General features: G+C 43.2%; 1 protein-coding gene across 1 annotated transcript in view; it reads left to right on the forward strand.

Annotated features, from left to right (window-relative positions):
- LOC131456445 (transcription factor SOX-5-like) overlaps positions 1-18,573 on the forward strand; it is a 58,994-nt gene that overhangs the window by 19,438 nt on the left and 20,983 nt on the right. Inside the window, exons 3-5 of the mRNA XM_058624790.1 lie at positions 9,045-9,131; positions 14,294-14,466; positions 15,642-15,710. Of these exons, the coding sequence (XP_058480773.1) occupies positions 9,045-9,131; positions 14,294-14,466; positions 15,642-15,710 (329 nt within the window). The remainder of the gene's footprint in view (positions 1-9,044; positions 9,132-14,293; positions 14,467-15,641; positions 15,711-18,573) is intronic.

The raw sequence follows: 18,573 nt of genomic DNA on the forward strand, positions 1-18,573 counted from the left end.
TTGGTTGTTGACATTACGCTAACAAAGTTATGGCCAATGTTACCATGCACCACTGAAGTCTCTGGTCTCAGCCGAGCCAGAAGTTGTTAAGACAATTAGCCCTCTAAAAGAGTCACGGGTGTCTTGTCGGGGGAGTTATTGGGCAGGGGGAGGAGGAAGAGAAGGCGGTCAAAGAGCAAAAAGGAATGTTCTGGAAGAAGAGCGGTATTGATGTGAGGAACTGCATTTAACTTGTGTCAGTTAAGATAGAAATTATTATATAAATGAATCAATTAATGCGATTTAATTTAAACAAAGAACTGGAATGTGTAACAAAAAAGCCACCAACCTAACATCACATACTGTAAATAATTAAATATTTCCATTGACGTGAGCATTTGTTTTTGCTTGATATGTCAATCAAACCCTCCAACACCTTTGGACACTTTCAATGATTTAAAGCAAATGAATGATCTTGAATCTGTCAAACTTTCTCTCCAAAGGCCCTATAGTGACTTAATAGCCATTACACATATTAACGTTAGTTAGTAATTAGTAAATAACATTTGGGCTACTTAGAGCACATTAGACAATAGACAATATGTCAGGAAACCTGGCCTTATTTTTTATTTCACCCTCACTGCAGTATGTTCCCTAATTTGAGTTCTATGGCTACTACTATTGATCATAATGTCTTCATCGTCCCCCGCCCCCATGTTCATCACCTGAAAAACAATGTGATCTTTCTAGGAAAATTGTGAAGGAGGGAAAAGGTTTACAGCGTACTGATTATTGAGGCTCCAACAGGTCAGGCACACAAAGACTCGCAGGCACACACAAACCCAAACACACACATGCTAGTCAGCAGAGCATTCCAGTGATGTTTGGGCTGTTGTTGCCATTGGTCTAATGGTTCTCACATGTCTGTCGCCCCATCTTTGAGCAGCACACAGGACAATGTGGGCTATTCTTAAGACTTCACAGCACGCTCTGTCTCAAGCCCATCGATGCACAGATGGAATAAACATTCACACACAGAGAAGAAAGAGACAGAGACGGAATCAAGGCACAAACACACAAACAGGGGCAGAAGTGTGTGCATGTCTGTCTGTGCTTGTCAATAAAGCCAGGGCAGGTGTCAATCAAACGGTTAACACAAAACTATAATGGCATCAGAAATAACAGTCTTTACCCACCAGTCTCACATGCACACACACACATACAGCACAGGGGAGTTTGAAGTCACAACTCAACCCTGTTTGAATAGGCTTCCAACATGCAAAGCAGCATTAGTGTGTCAGGAGTGTCTTGCTGTTCTGTCTGTCTCTGTCATTGCTTTGACAGGCAGACCAAAAATGTCAAGTCTCACAAGAGGAAACACAGCATTCTGCATGTGTGTGCACGTGCGTGTGTGTGTGTGTGTGTTCGCACACTCACACGGACACTCTCTCCTGCTGCCTCTCATGTAGTTAATGCGTGGGTCAGTTCTTCTCCTATACACGGCAGGGCCCAACACACAATGTCTTTTTTTTTTTTGTTGTCAGGTTAAAGTGATGCAATAAAGCTGAGCAGTGACAAGGACGGCCCGGGGGCTGCTGCATTGACAGAGGCATTGAGTGTGTGTGTATGTGTGCGCTCTGGACCGTGCACGTACTTACAGTATGTGTGAGTGTGGAGGCAAGAGCACTGAAGAGGGGTTATTGCCACGAGACAGATTGCAAGTGTCATTTTCCATTACAGCAGCCTGAGCCACTGTGTACAATGCACACACAGATACACACTAATACACATGCCTTGGCCTACTTTAACAGGATGCTTTTGACAGGGAGAGATGTGCATTCAATAGAGAGTGCCGGACCTGACTATTTAACCCTCTCGTCCTCACCCTAATACCAGGTTTGGGTTCCTTTTATTAAACATAAAGTATAGACCTGTGTCACTTGCTGATTCTCTGGCCAATGATATAATTTGGATGTCGATCGTTGCTGAAATCATTCTTTAATCGATTTTCGTGGCTATTTGAAAGATTACATCATGGTCGTCAAACTGGCTGAGAAATCTCTGACTTCTTGGTCTTATAACGAAGCCTTATAACATAATAGAAGTGTATCGACGTATTGAAGATGCGCCTTTTTCAGTTTCCAGTCAGGAAATACCAAGGATTTCACCAGGCAACAGCGGCACAATACATTTGTCAGAACAGCTTGTCAAAGGAAGACATTGAACACACTGAGTTTTAATACAGTGAGTCTTAAACACAGCACGGCCCATTGTTGCATGTGAACCTCTATTATCTATTCAAATGTGTCTCATGAGGCCTGTTTGTTAACCAGGCAATTAGCGGGCAGTATTTGGTGGTTATCAGTACCACAGTTGACACTTGGTCTCTTCAGCCAGTAAAACATGAGGCAGTAAAATGAAAATGGGATCTGTGTTCAGTCCCATAGCTTGTCCCTAATAAGGTGCAGTGGCAGTGGCTATCAGGGGCCAGGCTGAATTAGTCCGCAGCGGATTCAAATGTCTAGATGCTATCAAACAGCATTTAATGATAATGGAGGTCACAGAAGCAATTGGGGGAATGGTATGTGTGTGTGTGTGTGTGTGTGTGTGTGTGTGAGAAAGGAACAATTCTCCTGCAAAACAACAGCATTAAGATAGCATCACTAATTCCTCCTGCTCGGCACAAAAACATACAGAGGAGGGGAGATAAAAAAAAACACTCACAAACAAAATTAAACAAGGAAAGTTTTTCTGCGACTTTCTCGAATGTCGCTCCAGATTTTGCCCTTCATCGTTCTTTCACAATGTCGCGCCCTCTCCGCTGCTATTTCTGACTGCCAGTGTGTGGATCTGGCTTGCTGAGATTTCATGCCAGTGTAAAAATTGGCTGAGGGTTTGGTTCAAATCAAATTGGACATAAGCACCCACAACACCATCTGTTAGGGAAAGGCAGTGGAGTGAAGGGCAGAACTCTGTATTCAGATAAATGGATTTCCAATTTATTAAATTGTTGACTGACACCCTTGTAAATTTTCACTTTATGTTCTGAGGCCTATTCTTAGAACATCACATTTAATGGAAACATGTTGCCATACGTCCACACAGTCCCTAATATTAGAATGGGGGGGAAATTGTCCTCCTGCATCTGTTGTTTTGAGTTGAAATCTTTTTATGTTTTTGCAGCACAGTTGCTTCACATTTACATGAGAGGAAAACAAAAACTACATTTGTCCTTTTTTCAAGTTTTTGTGTCTTCCTCTCATACTGTTTGGCTTTAAATAGACAAAAATAAAATCTCTCCCTGGTTAGACTTCAGGTGTTTTGGCAAGTGATTTTGTGTGTGCTCATGTGTGTTTGCAGTTTTTCTGTTAACAGCTGTGTCGCCCTGAAATGTGTTTAGAGACGCGTCTGTGATTGTCACAGTACTTTAGGGGGGGACCATATGTCCCCTGTCGCTTCACCCAAAAACTTAACTTTGCAAGGTGAATAACACACTCATCATAACTCTCCCTAGTTGATGTTGGTGTGTGTGTGTGCATCCCTTGCCTATCTGTAGTGGTCTGAATATTTATTAATAACTAAACTTGGAGCAGCTTCTGAATAACAAGTCACTGTGGATGATGATGATAGCAACCAGGGACTTAAACACACGGACACTCCCGTCCGTGACTTTCCTGCTGCAGTGCCCTGCTTCAGTGGGGACAGGGATCACCGCGAGTGGTTTAAAATGTAAGGAGAAGGAGAATGAGGAGGAGAAGAGGGATTTTAGTGTTTACACAGAGGCCCAGTCATGGCAGCAACTGTTGCCAAGCACTGTTCTCCCCAACAACAAGCCAGTAATTGGTACTTTCAGTGGCTAACCTTGTGGAGGTGGTGGTGCAAGGTGGGCTTGGACAAAAAGCTTTTTGATACATCTCCCTCTATCTCTGTCTCTCTCTTAAGCTGCCGTATATGGCCCGTGTGTTTTGTTTTCCTTTTTTCCGTCAGGAGCCTGCCTGTAATCTTGGCACGGCCCTCCTTTGCTTTGGAATGATTGGACTGTCTTTAGAAGGAATTGATAAAAATGTGTCCAGACACATGGCCCAGCTCAACCAGACATGAATTGATCATCAAAATATCAACATCATCATTTCGTAATGGAACACGTTGGCTCTCTCAGTGTGGAGGGAATAGCCAGACTGAAAAGCAAAAGCTGCAGTATAAAGAGGGTGTAAATAGGTTAGGGGTTGTATTCCAAATTCTGCTTTTATGAAGTTTCTTTGAACAGCTCCATAATGTAGAAGATGGAGTCTGTTAAATTTGTAACGTTTTACTTGTGAGAGACTTCACTTACCTCATATTTTTGAAAATAATAATTTAACCTATCACTTCATCCTAAATGAAACAACCACTTACCACAGTACTCTTCTTTGGAACAGTGTATGTTGCTGTATATAGGAGTTGAGACACACAGTTCTGTGCAGGTATGCTTGCAGCCTCTCTACACAACTGTACCATTCTTCTAACTATATATAATTAAGGTACAAGTTTGTTGAGGGTACAATACTAAGATTGTACCTGATTGATTGATTTTTTGTAAGGCTACAAATCAGACATATGACGTGTAATCCAAGAATGCTGAACTTCTAAAATTTTTAATTAACTTAAGATAACCTGGTTTAGGTGTTTGCCTGTCAGATGCTGTGACTTACTTAAATCTAATATTTAGGTCACATGTGAACATGTCTTCTGTCTCTGCCATGGCTGCCAGTTAATGGTTTTTTTTTCTCTAGAAATCACCATACGTTGTCCCCCCCTCACTCTCCCTCCCTCCCTCCCCCCTTCCCTCCCTCCCCTCTGTTACTCCTTCCTTCCATCTCAATACTTCAGTGTTCAGGGTGGCAGTCTAAGACAAACTCCACCAGTGCTTGTATAATTGCTTATTCAATGCTGACCCCTGCTCAGTTTGGGGGAGGGTGAAGGAGGCGTATGGAGAAGGAAGGAGGGAGAAGCCGGAGCCTCCCCATGGCTGCCAAGGCCCGAGTCAATGTGGAGTCTGTTTTTTGGGATAGAAGGGCCGGCCACGGGTCTCAAGCCAGGGCGCTTTCCTGTGGGCCCTCCTCCCCCTCCTCCTCATCTTCGCTCTCCTCCTTCATCCTCCACCCTCCTCTGAGCCCGGCTGGGCCTGGCGCTGGCACAGAGGTCCCTTTGTTGTGTACCCGAGAGCCTTCTCTCTCTCTCCCTCTCGCTCTCTTTTCTTCCCTTCATTCTCTCTCTCTCTCACTCTCTTTTTTCCACACATCCACCTCCTCCTCACTATCCCTCCCTCCCTTTTCCTCTAAAGGTCTCCAAGCTTCACAAATATGAGATAATAGGAAAAATAGAGCTGGCTGCTTGTGGTGACTCAGGGCAAAACGTCTGAGTAAAAAATAGAAAGTGAATGGGGGGAGGGGGGGCTATTGTTTGCGAGTCACTTGGTTGAAGTGAGCTGGACTGAGGTTGAGTCTCCTCCCATCTCTCTCTCATTTCTCTTTTCCTTTCCTCTCCAGCAGCTTCTGAACTATAAGCTCACAGTGGATCCAAAGGCTGGATGGGGGCTTGCTCTAACACATACACACATATAGAGAGAAAGCCACACACACACATGCACACGCTGTTTTCGCTCTCTGTCTCTCTCCTTCTCTCGGCAGGTGGACGGGGTTGTTTTGGCTCGGCTGCAGGGCAGCAGCTTGACTCCGTTTGAGCCAATGAGTCAAAATAATAGTCGACAATTCCAGAGTTATTGTCAGCGTTTTCCCCCCCTGCTTTTCCCAGAATCCCTCTCAACTGCGGGATCAGAATCAGAACATCGCCCTCAGATTATTGTGCATTCACGTTAAAATACAATAGCAGGATTTGCAGTCGTATGCACTGCGTGATCAAAACAAAAAATCTTTCTTTCTTTATGTCTGTCTGACTAGTTTCGATGTATAGAAAAACAGTTGGAAACGTTTATTACAAACAATGTGAAAACTTTGAAGTTCTTGGATGGAAAAGGAAAGATGCCCTGATGGAACTGAACACTTACACTTCATTTCTCTCTGTCGTCTCATTTCCCTCACCCCTTCATTCTTGTCAAATGAGAGATGGGTATCCTCCCTCGACCCTGGACTCCCAACACCCCACCCAACAAATATGTGGCCCACGCCCCTGCGTGGGTACCAGACTCAACCCACTTACCTCACAGAATGCACATGTGCACATACACACACGTTCAGTGTCCCATATGTCACCATAAAGGGTGTAGCCGCTCAGATTTTCATGGAAAGTGTTGGGCTGTCCTCCTTTATTAAATGTTTTTTGGGCTCAGTTAGCAAAATTAGATGCTCACTGTGTTTCCAGCCAACTGTCAAGAAAGTTTTGTAAAAACCCAGAGAATTGTTGCAGAACATAAGGGAGTGAATCTTGTGCGGGGAAGCAAATTAACCTGTAAATGTGAAAGGAGGAAGAGGCCATGAATTGTTTCACATCAGGGAAGTGCCAATGTTTTGCAGTGTCAGGTTACGGTGGTAATTTTTCCTACGCCGACATGAAGATGAATACATGAAGACAGGAAAATGCACTTGGACATTGGATGTATTTTAATGTGCCATGTTGGGAAGCTAATGCTAAGGACAGATGTTTGTGCCTTGTCATGGTTTACGTATGTGCAAATGCACCGCTTTATTCTGATGCAGGTGTGTATATTTTATCACTGTGGCAGTGAGGTTCTCTTCTCTTCTCTTTTCCTCTCTTCTCCTCCTGCCCATTTTCTCCAATTTTGCCATTCACCACACAATGAAAGAGCCTCTTGGCTTTTATTAATAGTTAAAGTGGCCCTGGTCTGTCACTGGGGACAATGGCTGCAGCCCTGTTAATAAATAAAAATAATAACTGGTAGATGGAGACCGAGAGAGTGCAATGGAAAGAGAAAAGGCGACACTGCCATTTGTTGTTCCCTCTCACTTGTCAAAGCTCTTTGGCTTAAAAGCCTCTGTCATTATTGAAGGAGAGTGAACTGGAGGGAGAGATGAGAGTGAGAGGCACAGATAGAGAGAGGGAGTGTCAGAGTCTAATAGCACCTGTTGGGCTGATGGTGAGACAGCTGTCACGGGAGAAGGAAAAAACACAGGAGCACACTCATCTTCTGCTCTGTCTACATGTGTTTCTTTCCCTCCCTGTTTTTGCAACAGCTTCTGTTTATCTAAACTCTGCTTCTCTTGGCCCTACCTTCATCGCAACACTAACCTATACCCCGAAGGCTACAGTGGCGTCTGAAAGAAAGCACTAGGACACGTCAGGGTCATAGTGATGCAACGCTGTCGCTAACTGGGGTGAGTGGCAGCATCAAAAAGACAAGGACAGAGCAGGGAGAGTCCAAGGACGGTGGAGAGAGGGCAGAACAAGTGAGAGATGAACTGACTGACTGGAAGTTCAGCATTAAGTATTGATCTCGGGATATGTGTGCGGGTGAATGTGCGTTCATTGTAATCAGTGGAGCGTAAATGCTTTGGTCTTAAAGTCAGAGGAGAGGACCTCGGGTGGAGCTGTGGAGACACTAACACATACACACACTGCAGCGTGTTTTACTTACTGTACCTCAGTTTGTGTCCGTGTGGTGGCATGTGTCATTTATAACCCCTAAAATTTCCTGGTGGTCACCTTGAGAAACTGAAAATAATGGGGATTTTTTTGTTTCGTTTTTTTAACGCTCTAATTTTTGCATGATGTTTAAAAGTACCTTAATTTGTTGTTGGCTTTGTTTTAGTCATGAAATTCACTATTCTAGAGAAAAGCATTAATGTCACAGCCTACACACTTGTCTGTTAGAGTGTGTTTTTGTGCAGGCAAAAAGTTGTTAGACCTACAAAGTTTCACATTTACTAATTCAAAAATAATAATTAAAAAAAAACAGCAATGTTTTTTAAGTTTTTGTGGATTCTAAATGTTGAGGTAGTGTAATAGATTTGTGTAGGTGTAGCCTAAGAGTTAAACCTTCTTGCTAAGCGTGGCCTATCATCCCATGTGCAGATATCTCACAGCAAATATGCATTTACGTGCACAAGCATCTGTTTTTGAGCTCAGGCGTCTCACCTATTTCATGCGTGACACACGAGGTTCCCAGCAGGGAGAATGTCAATTGTATTGACACTAGAGCATCAATATTACATAAAGCCACCCCTTTAACAATAATTTTAGTGTCCAGGCTGAAACATAAAAACATAAATATTATGTTGTTTTTAAGTGTGTATCCATCTTAAACATACGAAACAGAAGCGAAGCCAGTATGAACACCCTCACATCAGGTTGACGCGGCAGTCGCGCAACGCAGCCGAGACACATGCAGTGTGAACCAGGCCTTAGTCCATATAGAGTATGTACACACATCGATGATTGAATCTCCTTGTCTATATTCACTTGTGTGGCTTTTTCCCTCTTCCCACTGTGTGTGTGTGTGTGTGTGTGTGTGTGTGTGTGTGTGTGTGTGTGTGTGTGTTTGTGCATCAGAACATCCATGTGAGACCGTAGTTAGGATTGTAATTAGCGATTCTGCTGGTGTGTGTGTTTGTGTGTGTAAGGGTCTGTGGAGTGCATGTTAAAAACAAAGCACTAGCTGATAATGTGTCCATTGTGGCAGGTGCATTAAGGCCCTCTTTGTCTCACGGCCTACAAGGCTAATGATTCTCTAGCAGCAGGTGAGAGGGAAAAAAGCCTCTCTCTTTCTCTTTCCCTCTTTTCCTCTCTCCACCACTTGTCTTTCCCTTTATCTTTCTTTACCTCTCTCTCTCTCCCTCTCTCTCGCGCGCACTCTTTCTCTTTTGCTCACTTGTTTTTGTTCTTCAGATTTCCTCTCTTTCGATTATCAGCTTCTCTCGTTCCACCCCTCTCTCCAGCTGATGCGGCCATTAGGCTGAGCTGCCACTGCCTTTATTACAGCAAATGGACTTTAAATGAGCTTTATTGTCATGTTGGCCAGCCAACTGAATCTCTCTCTCTCTCTCTTTCTCTCTCTCTTGCTCTCTCTCTTTACCTCTCTTTCTCGTCTGACCCGAACCTCCCTTAAACAGAGGCCCCCAGCATTGAGAGGCTGTTGTCGAAGGACTGGAAGGATAAACTTTTGGCCATGGGCTCAGGGCACATTGGAGAAATTAAAGGTACAGTACAACCAAACTAAAGTGACCTGAAATTCACTTAATCTTGACTGACTAAAAAATCTCTTGATGTCCATTTATGTAAAACGTCCACAAATCTCTTACGTTGCACGATTTCCAAACTAAATATCGTCCTCAGTGTCGCTTTTCTGTATCCATGAATACATCGCAAACAAAGCACAAGTAGCTGACGCCATTATGTTTTTTTTGTGTAAAATACTGTAAAGAAACAAGTAAACCGGCATAATTAAACAGGCAGGGAAGAACCATTAGGTGTAGCAAATATCCACAATCCCATTAACACTGAAATTCTAAATGTTCCATTTACTTTATATGAACTGCCCTAGAACCTTTAAAGTATTTACATGCCAAATAATGACCTTAAGTAGTTGACTTGAATGTATCAATTGTACCAGCTTGTAACTAAAGGGTAAATCCAATTGAACTGATTGACCAACAAGTCAAAAAGTCAGTGACATATCTGCTAGTTCATCAGCTCTGTGTTAATCACCCATTTTATCCACACCAGCCCCTCTTAACATCCTACAGCGAGGCGTACAGAGAGCAGAACAGAGGGCAGGTTGTGAAACAAGAAGTTAACAAGAGAGCTGCTGCGCTGTGAGTGAGCAGAAGCGAGGATCAGAGAGATAGAGAAAGCTAGGGCAAAAAGATGTGAGAGAAGCGGCGAAAGGGAGAGAGAGAGAGGTGGAAGAGATTGGCTGTTATTCCCCATAACTCCAGGGCAAAGCCGTCGTTCTCCTCCAGTAATTGAGCTTCATTAGGAAGCAAAGCAATACATGTACATGCAATCAAAAGGCCTTGCGGAGCAGCATGGCCATCGAGAGGGGGGCTCCATTGATCAAGCCCCGTTTTTCCCAGCTCCCCTGCCATGCTGACATTTCTGTGTAGGGGCTTCCTGCCTGGCGCACCACGCACCAACAGCTGGGAACCAATATCAGATTCAGGAGTGTGTGTGTGTGTGTGTGTGTGTGTGTGTGAGTGCGCGCAGTATGTCCATTGTCCATGTGTCTGTCTCAATAGTGCTTACATAATACAGTGTGTATTAAAAAAAAAAGAGAAATAAGTTGAAAGTTAGGTGTTTTTACACCAGATTTGGCTGGAATGAGTGTGTGCGTGCATATTTTTATTTGTTCTTTCACATTTACTTGCACTGAAGACCATTGTGCATGGAAAATTTTGAATCTTCTGCTCTCTCATAGTTGTCGCAGTCCACACCAACAGCATACATACTCACACGTACATACACACATGCAAACACAGACTGTACAGTGACCAGAAGAAACATTATTTTCTTACATAATACACTGTACTGTACAACACAACACATAACACAGTATATGCAGCATATCACCTTTTCAACTCTGTCACCACATTATTAAAGCTGTGGAATTTGCTATTCACATGCATCAGTTAAGTTTTCTCTGTGCCGTCAAATAAAAATGCTGTTAAATTGCCTTTTATATTTTTATACACCTCATCTGTCAGTCATGTCTGATAACTCTGGAAACTTTTTAAATCTCCACTGCAATTTAAAATAAATCTCTTTGGGCTTACATAAAACTTGGCTACACAAGATGAGTTTTGAGATATGTGCACACAGCTGTATTTGGCAGGATTAAACTCTCATCCTCAGCGACCACATCAGCAGCCTGCTGCCTCTCACGGAGCAACCTGTTAAGAAGAGCTGCAGGGTTCATTACTTTGGACAACAGTATAGTGTCAATGGGTGCAGAGGAATGACAAAAATCCTTTCTGTATTAGGAATAGATTATTGTCTTCAGTTATTTCCACAGAGCCAGTGATGCGTTTTTAACTCACTGATATCACTCAGTGTAAACTGTAGAGACGCTGCACTGCAAATGTATGCAGTTAATTTTAATATAAGTGAGATTGAGTTAGGTTAATTTCCTATGTTCATGTCCAGTCTTTTCTCATGTCCTCTCAGTTATAGTTTATGTTGCATAAAAACCGTGAGACAGGATGTAGTACTGTACTTTAGTATTCTCTGTAAAAAGCACTAAACAACGATTAAGATACTTTGTGCAGGCTAAATCAGAACTCAGTTCTGTAGACAAAGTTGGTTAGGAAAACAAATAACTGGGGAAAATCAGGTTACTGCCAACCATGCACAATGTGCTTTAATCAAACCGTAATGCTAATAAGTTAATATTAATTCAATTTGATTGTTTATAGTAATTGGGTTATTATGTTTATTGAAATATACTTAATTATACTTCCAGGCTGTTTTCTCTGTCTGCATTCGTATACCTTTCTTCCCTTGTCCTATCATCTCCTCTTCCACTTCTCGTAACTCCCATATCTTGCCTTCACCAGCTTCTCCTTGCCTCTCATGTTTGTCTTACTCTTTTTCTCTTCCTCTCTCAAGCTTGTTCGTTTCCTCTGCAGCCATCTCATCCCCACACCTCCCTCCCCCCCTCCCTCCCCTCCAAGGTAGTTATCAATGGAGCCAGGGTCATTAATTAGCACCGTGAACATGTTGACAAGTATTACATTGTTACAAATTGGTTAATTAAGCCATAGTGCGAGTTATGTGTGTAAGAGAGGAAAAAAAAAAAGGTGAGGGTTTGTTGCTGGTTCGCTGGGTTTGTAGGTAAGCACAGACCACAGCAATCTGCCTAAGGAGGACTTTGTGTGAACTGATGGAGGAAACCAGTTATTGATCCACCTGTCCGCCTCGCAGCAGCTGAGGAAACAGGCCAACGCCAGCTGATTTATGGGGTGAACACAGAAAATCTAAATGGGAGAGACGGAGCAGCTCATGAGAGTCCCTAGAATCGCGTCTCAGTTAGGAAGTGTGTTGTTTTCTTGGATTCCTCCTCTTCTGCAAATACCCTGGTTTACTGATAAAAGATCCACAGCTGACAGTGGGATTGAGAACAGCTTGTAGGAAAAGAATAGACTGGCTGTCTTCTTTTTCACACCTTACCATTCAGGCTGCCCAACCTCCCCCCACTCAGTCCCACCACAAAACATACACACACACACACACAGTTTTACACAGAAGTACCTAATTTAACTATGTTTGCAGTTGTGCATGTGCATGGATGTGTGTGTGTGCATGTGCAAAGGGGGGTTGACCCCAACAACAAAGACTCCTTTGATCCATCATTTCACCTTTGCACCCCCATCTTTTTTTTTCCTCTTGCCCCTTTCCTTCCTACCCCCACTTGAACAGGCTAACATTTTTAACACAAGGCTCTTTCTTGTCTTGGTCAGCTTTGGCTACAGACACACACACACACACACACACACACACACACACACACACACACAGGAGCATGGACACACAAGCACACACTCTCTCACCCTGGCCCTACAAAGGTGGGTCTGTGAGTCAGGACAGCAGTGTGTTTATTTTTCCAGCGGCCAGTGCTCCCGACAGTTGCCGTTATTGTTCATTGTTGGCGAATGGATGGAAAGTGTGTGTGGGGGGGGGGAGGCGGCATTGGTGGGCAGCAGAGGCAGGCAGGGGTGTGGGGGCGAGAAGGGGGTGGCTACCAACAGGGAGGACAAATGGATGAATCTCACCTTCCCAAGTGGTCAAAGGGCAGGTCAGCATCTGTAGCTTGTTGCCTTCACTCCCTGCATCCCCTTGTCTGACTCCCTCTTTCATCCCTTTGTCTCTCTTTTTTTCCTTCCTTGTCTTCCCTCTATTTCTTCTTTTTTCTCTCCCTCTCTATTTCTCATCTGGTTTGACTGGTCCAGGAATGTGGCCTTGTTAACGGAAGAACAATGGGGGATTGTGCTATTCCACACATGCACGCACGCACGCACACACACACACACACACACACAGCAAAGTCATGTAGGCAAACTTTGGTACATATGATGAGACATGAGCGCACACACTCGTGCTGATTGTGCCTCAGTGTGCCTCTCTCTAACTACATCCTGTTGAATGATTTTAGGCAGTGTGTGTATGTGTGTGCACGTGCGTGCATGTGTGTAATGGAGCTGGTATGTCAGGATCTAAGGAGTCAAAGGTCAGGGCATGCTAAATGTGAGCAGGAGGTTGGCTGACTGCAGGGTAAACACAGACCAGACATGGACACAGTCTCTCTCTTTCTCTCTCTCTCTCACTCTCACTCTCTCACACACACACACAAATGAACAAATGAAGATTTATATAAATGGTACAGTTGCCGAATTTACCACCAAATTAGAAACATTTTAAAACATTTCTTTCTTTAAGTTTCATGGATTGATTTAAAATATTAAACCTGGCTATAGATGTATTGTGTTTGTTAAACATGACTAAATCTGGCTCAGATTTTTTACTGCCAGATTTTGCCTATTTACAAATGTTTCAATGCCAGATTTGCTCTCTTAATTTCAATTAGGCAAAGAATAATCACAGGGGAGAAGTTCTCAGAAATCCCTGTTGGTACTGTGTCTGCTCAGAAAAACAAGTCAACATCTGGCTTTACAACTCTGCAACATATATATGCACCCTCCGCTGATGTGCCCCCTCCTACGTCCACAAACCCCTAACCAGTCATATATTAAGTTGACCAACAAGCCACGGATAACCTTACACTCCTTTGTTGTTCCTTTCTCGTTTCCTTCATGCCTCTGACCTCTAACCTAACCCCCACTATTCTCTCTGACTTTTAAGATAACCATGAACATGTCACACAGAAGAAGACTTATTCCAATACGTCGGTCTCTTTAGTTTAAAGCTCTTTTAATAATCAAATTCTTTGGTCATGACTGCTTTAAGTTTCACTTTTGATATTAAAAGAAGAAAAACTGTGATTTTACTAATTTTTCAGAAAGATTAGATTGCAGATTGCCGGTGCCTTGCTGAAGGACTCGACAGCAGGCACATAATTAACAACATCAAGTTGTAATTTGACTTAAGGGTGAACCACAGATTCCAGTCAGCATTTGTAGCATTTGGTTTACTGTCTGTATATTTTTCTGTTGAATCTGAACAGCTTTCTAGTGCATCTTAGTTCCTCTGTTTGAAATCATCTTAAGCCAAAAACAACAGCTTTCTGGCTGTACTAAGCAGTTTCATACTCGGGTTTTAGAGTGTAACCTCAGCTAAGTATTGCACTCATGTTTAGAGTGCTACCATCTCACCTTTGACTCCTATTCTCTCCCCCCCTCTTGGCCTATAGGTACCCCAGACAGCTTGGCGGAGAAAGAGCGCCAGCTAATGGGCATGATTGGTCAGTTGAGCAGCCTGAGGGAGCAGCTCCTGGCGGCCCATGAAGAGCAGAAGAAGCTGGCTGCTTCACAGATGGAGAAGCAGAGGCAACAGATGGAGCTTGCCAAGCAGCAACAGGACCAGGTACAGGAGCACGCTGCATGAGAAGTGCTTCATTTGGAAATGTATGCCTGTGCTGCAAAATCAGTCCCTCAATCATACCAGTCATTTCGCACAGCTTAGTATATGGAGAGCACCTGAGCACACATACACACACTGAGGCATCACGAATGGTCATCGGAAATCTTCACACATACGTCTGAAGTTTTACGTGGGCTCACACGTAAGGTGGAAAGCAACAAATGACACACACACACACACATACATACTGTACATACATACTAACACAGTGTTCATGCAGCCAGAGATGTTGAGCTTTGGCAGCATGGACACAGGAACATTGCGCAGGAATGAGCTGAGGGTATGTCGTGTTGCAGCATATGTCGCTGAGACACACACACACACACTTTCACTCACTCACTCCAAGCTCCCAGGCAAGAGTCTGCCAGGTATTTGCATAGAGAAGGGTTTTCCTTCTTTGTTGTACTTTTTCGCTCTTGGAAAGCTTGGATTTACTAAGACAACAACATACACACAGCTGTAAGGACAAATCGCCTGTGACAAACACAATACCTTACCGTGCCCTTGGCTGCATCCCGCACCAGTGCACACTGAGTAAGTCTTGCAGTATGAGAATGTAGTGCATGTGGAAACACTTGTGTAATTCCTTTCCACTCAATAAAGCACTGGAGAGTTTCTGCACTGGAGATAATTACATTTTAGGGACGTAGTTGTGACAAGTATGAATAAAGAAGAGAGGCAAAATAAATTGATTTATATATTTTGTTTGTTTAAACTTAATTTCACATGGAAGTCAATGAGGCTAAAAGCGTGTTTGCATGACAAGTGCCATGTCAGTTTGCAGCATCACTCCCACTCACAATCAATTTGTAGAAAAAGATTTAATTAGTTTAATCATTATTTATGGCACTGCCTGACAAAATGTCTAGTGTTTTTTAAAATAATTTAAAATGTTTAATTTGTGTTTCATTGATGTCTATTTGGCTCTGAGATGAGTCCAGATGAAATGAGATGTTTAATATTTCAGAGCAGGGCATCAGCATTGTCGTGCAACTGGGGCCTCAGAAACCTGCAGATGTGTCTCAGCTCCCATAGGCCCTGCACACACATGACACACGTACATACACATACAATATACACTGTACACTGTAGAAATGTGTTGTGTGCTCTGTTTTCAGATTGCCCGGCAACAGCAGCAGCTTCTGCAGCAGCAACACAAAATCAACCTCCTGCAGCAACAAATTCAGGTGAGGATGGTTTGTGCATTTGTGTGTGTGTAGTGGGTAAAGGGAGCATTTCATTTTTTGTCTTTGATTGTTAAAACTTTTCTTTGCTCAATCATCACTATTTGGGGCATTTTTTCTCCTTCCCCTCCCCTTCAACACACATTGACACACACTTACAGCCTGTGTAATCACATAAAAGTGGTCAGTCTGTCTGCAAAAATCAGAAGTAGGGTGCTGGCAAGCGCAGTGTATGCATTTTAAGTCTTTATTACATAAATCAAAGTTGACACATCAAACTGTCAGTGAAGCACACTTCACTAATGTTTATTCCATTGTGTCTGTCAGTGATTGTGAGGGTGTTTGCAGAGAGAGGGAGAGAGAGCGAGCGCAGTAGATTGGCTGGGTTCAGCAACAGCTGCGCTGAGCAAATCTAGAGTCACAGAAGAGTCAAATCAGAAGACACAAGTGAGATGAAGTAACAGGCTGCTTTTATTCTTAAGACTTTTCGTGGCAACAGTATATTCAAACAAAGAAAACGTGCCGTTTGTGCTAATAAAGTAATCTGGGGCTTGGATGCAATTTGTACCTGGCCTTACTCGGTCATGTCTTGGATATTACAACTCAAGCACCCTCATACACTAAGTTTCATCTCTTACCGCCGTCATGGTCAGTTTGAATCAGTCTGTAAAGCGACAGATCACGTCAATGTGTTTAACACAGTTCTGAAAATTTATTAAAAAAACAGTACATAGATTTATTTCTATGTCCATTGATGCTTGTTTTCCTGGCTTAAGAACAGGACAGGATCATGTTTTACTCTCTTTTTGTGACCTGGCATCCACAGGAGTTTTCTCTCCATCAGGCTAAACTACTGTAGGAAAAACAAACATAGTTGACTTCTCATTTGGAGCGCTCTGTGTTATGATGATGTTACACAAATCGAATCATGTAGGTTATGTGCACACATGGAACTGTGTCTTGTACAAACAGTTAATGAACTAAAAAAAAGTCCTCTTTATTAAGAATCTATGTCTGTAGGTCTAGAGAAAATGGGTGGTGTTTCCACTTAAAAATGGATGTATTGTCCATTTTTTGGGGGTCTACACTGGAGCCTCTATGTTGGTCCAGGTGGCTTTGAATGAATAGCCCAGGCCTTTGTAAAGGCAGACGACACTGAATTTTGAGCTAAGAAAGCAGGGCTTTGTGTCATAAAGAGACACCCTGTCCAAGAAGGAACACACACACACACACACACACATTCCCTTTCCTCTGGAGAGTTTAGCCATACACAGTTTGGGTGATAAGAGACCTTGTGATAGCATGTGTGTCAGAATTGTGTTTAAATGTGTTCATGATACTGTGCAAAGCAGCTGTGTTTATGTCCTTTGTGCGAGTCAGATTCTGAATTGTTTCGTGTTTTGTCCCCTTGACAAAAAAAAAAAGAAAGTACGTTTGTTTCGGAGGATTCCTCTGTGCATTCTCGAGAGTCATCTCCTCACCCGTTTGTGTACGTGTGTGTGTGTTTGCCGCAGCTGTGTGTGTTAAGCTATAAACATGTCCGCTCATGATTCACTCCCTCACGACCCCGCAGAGACAAAGCTCGCTTTTCCCATGACTTTGCAACCTTTTCCCAAACAAGCGTCTCTCCATTGAACAGGCCCAACAATAGTTTCTCACAAGCAGTGGCAGCTGAAGGCAGCCTCGTTAAGAGAAGGAGACACAATCAACGGGCTCATCACAGGAGCACAAAACACACACACACATTCGCATATATCACACACATCAAAGTATGCGCAAACACCGACAACAGTGGGAAATATGGGCCTTGAGTCCCTCACACACACACACACACACACACACACACACACACATATCGCAAACAGTCACAGAGAGCATTGCACCCTCGCCTGATGATCAAACACACACTCATCATCAAAGACTTGGTTGAGAAACGCACTGCTTAATCATTCATGAAGAGATTGTCCGCACAATCCCACAATACAATGGCCTGCCAGAGAGAGGGCACCAGGTTCACTATGTCGGGTTTGTGTGTCCGTGTGTGTTTTTTTTTTGTCTGTATGATAAGCCCCTCATGATTGCATTTCTCCCGAACAAGGCTGAGTTCAGCTGTGTGTGTGTGTGTGTGTGTGTGTGTGTGTGTGTGCATCCTTGGCTTTGTTAGACCCAAACCCCGAAAGGCCTGTGAAGAATGCTTTCAACCGTCCACTTGGAAGAGGTGATGAAATGAATAATCAAGCTCATGAAAAACAGAGGAGAGTGACACACATCCCTCATGAAAGGAGGCCAAATTATTTATTGTACTCGCGTCCGGTTTCCTATTTTTCTCACCCCGAAACCCAAATCAAGCCACCGATATGGGTGTTAGCGTCAACTATTTAGGCCAATGGCCCTCACTGAATGTAGTTCGAGCCAACAAGCGAGCAAGATATTTTATGAGGCAGGCGTACCAGCAACACTATCACATACAGTACAAACAACACAGGCATGCGCCAGTCATTAGTGTTCACAAGTCACTAATTGATTCTACCTGGTAATATCCATGAAATAGCTACAATTATGAGTCATTTATTTTGCACACACACACTCTCTTACACTCACGTTCATTATAATTTTGCACCAAATCCACACTAAGTAATCTTACTTAAACCTCTATTCTAACCAATGCTCTGATACTGACCAACCTAATCCAAAAAAAATGTATCCCCCTGGAAATTGAAAGGAAATTGACCCTTACATTCTTGATAGTTTCGCTTGGTCCAAGGGAGCAAACACAAGTTGCTTTCACAAGAATTTCAAAATAATGTGTGTATTAGTAGACTCACAGATACACACACACACACACACAAATGCACTCCCACCCCCT

The sequence above is a fragment of the Solea solea genome, chromosome 3 (assembly GCF_958295425.1).
Source record: "Solea solea chromosome 3, fSolSol10.1, whole genome shotgun sequence".
Taxonomy (NCBI): domain Eukaryota; kingdom Metazoa; phylum Chordata; class Actinopteri; order Pleuronectiformes; family Soleidae; genus Solea; species Solea solea.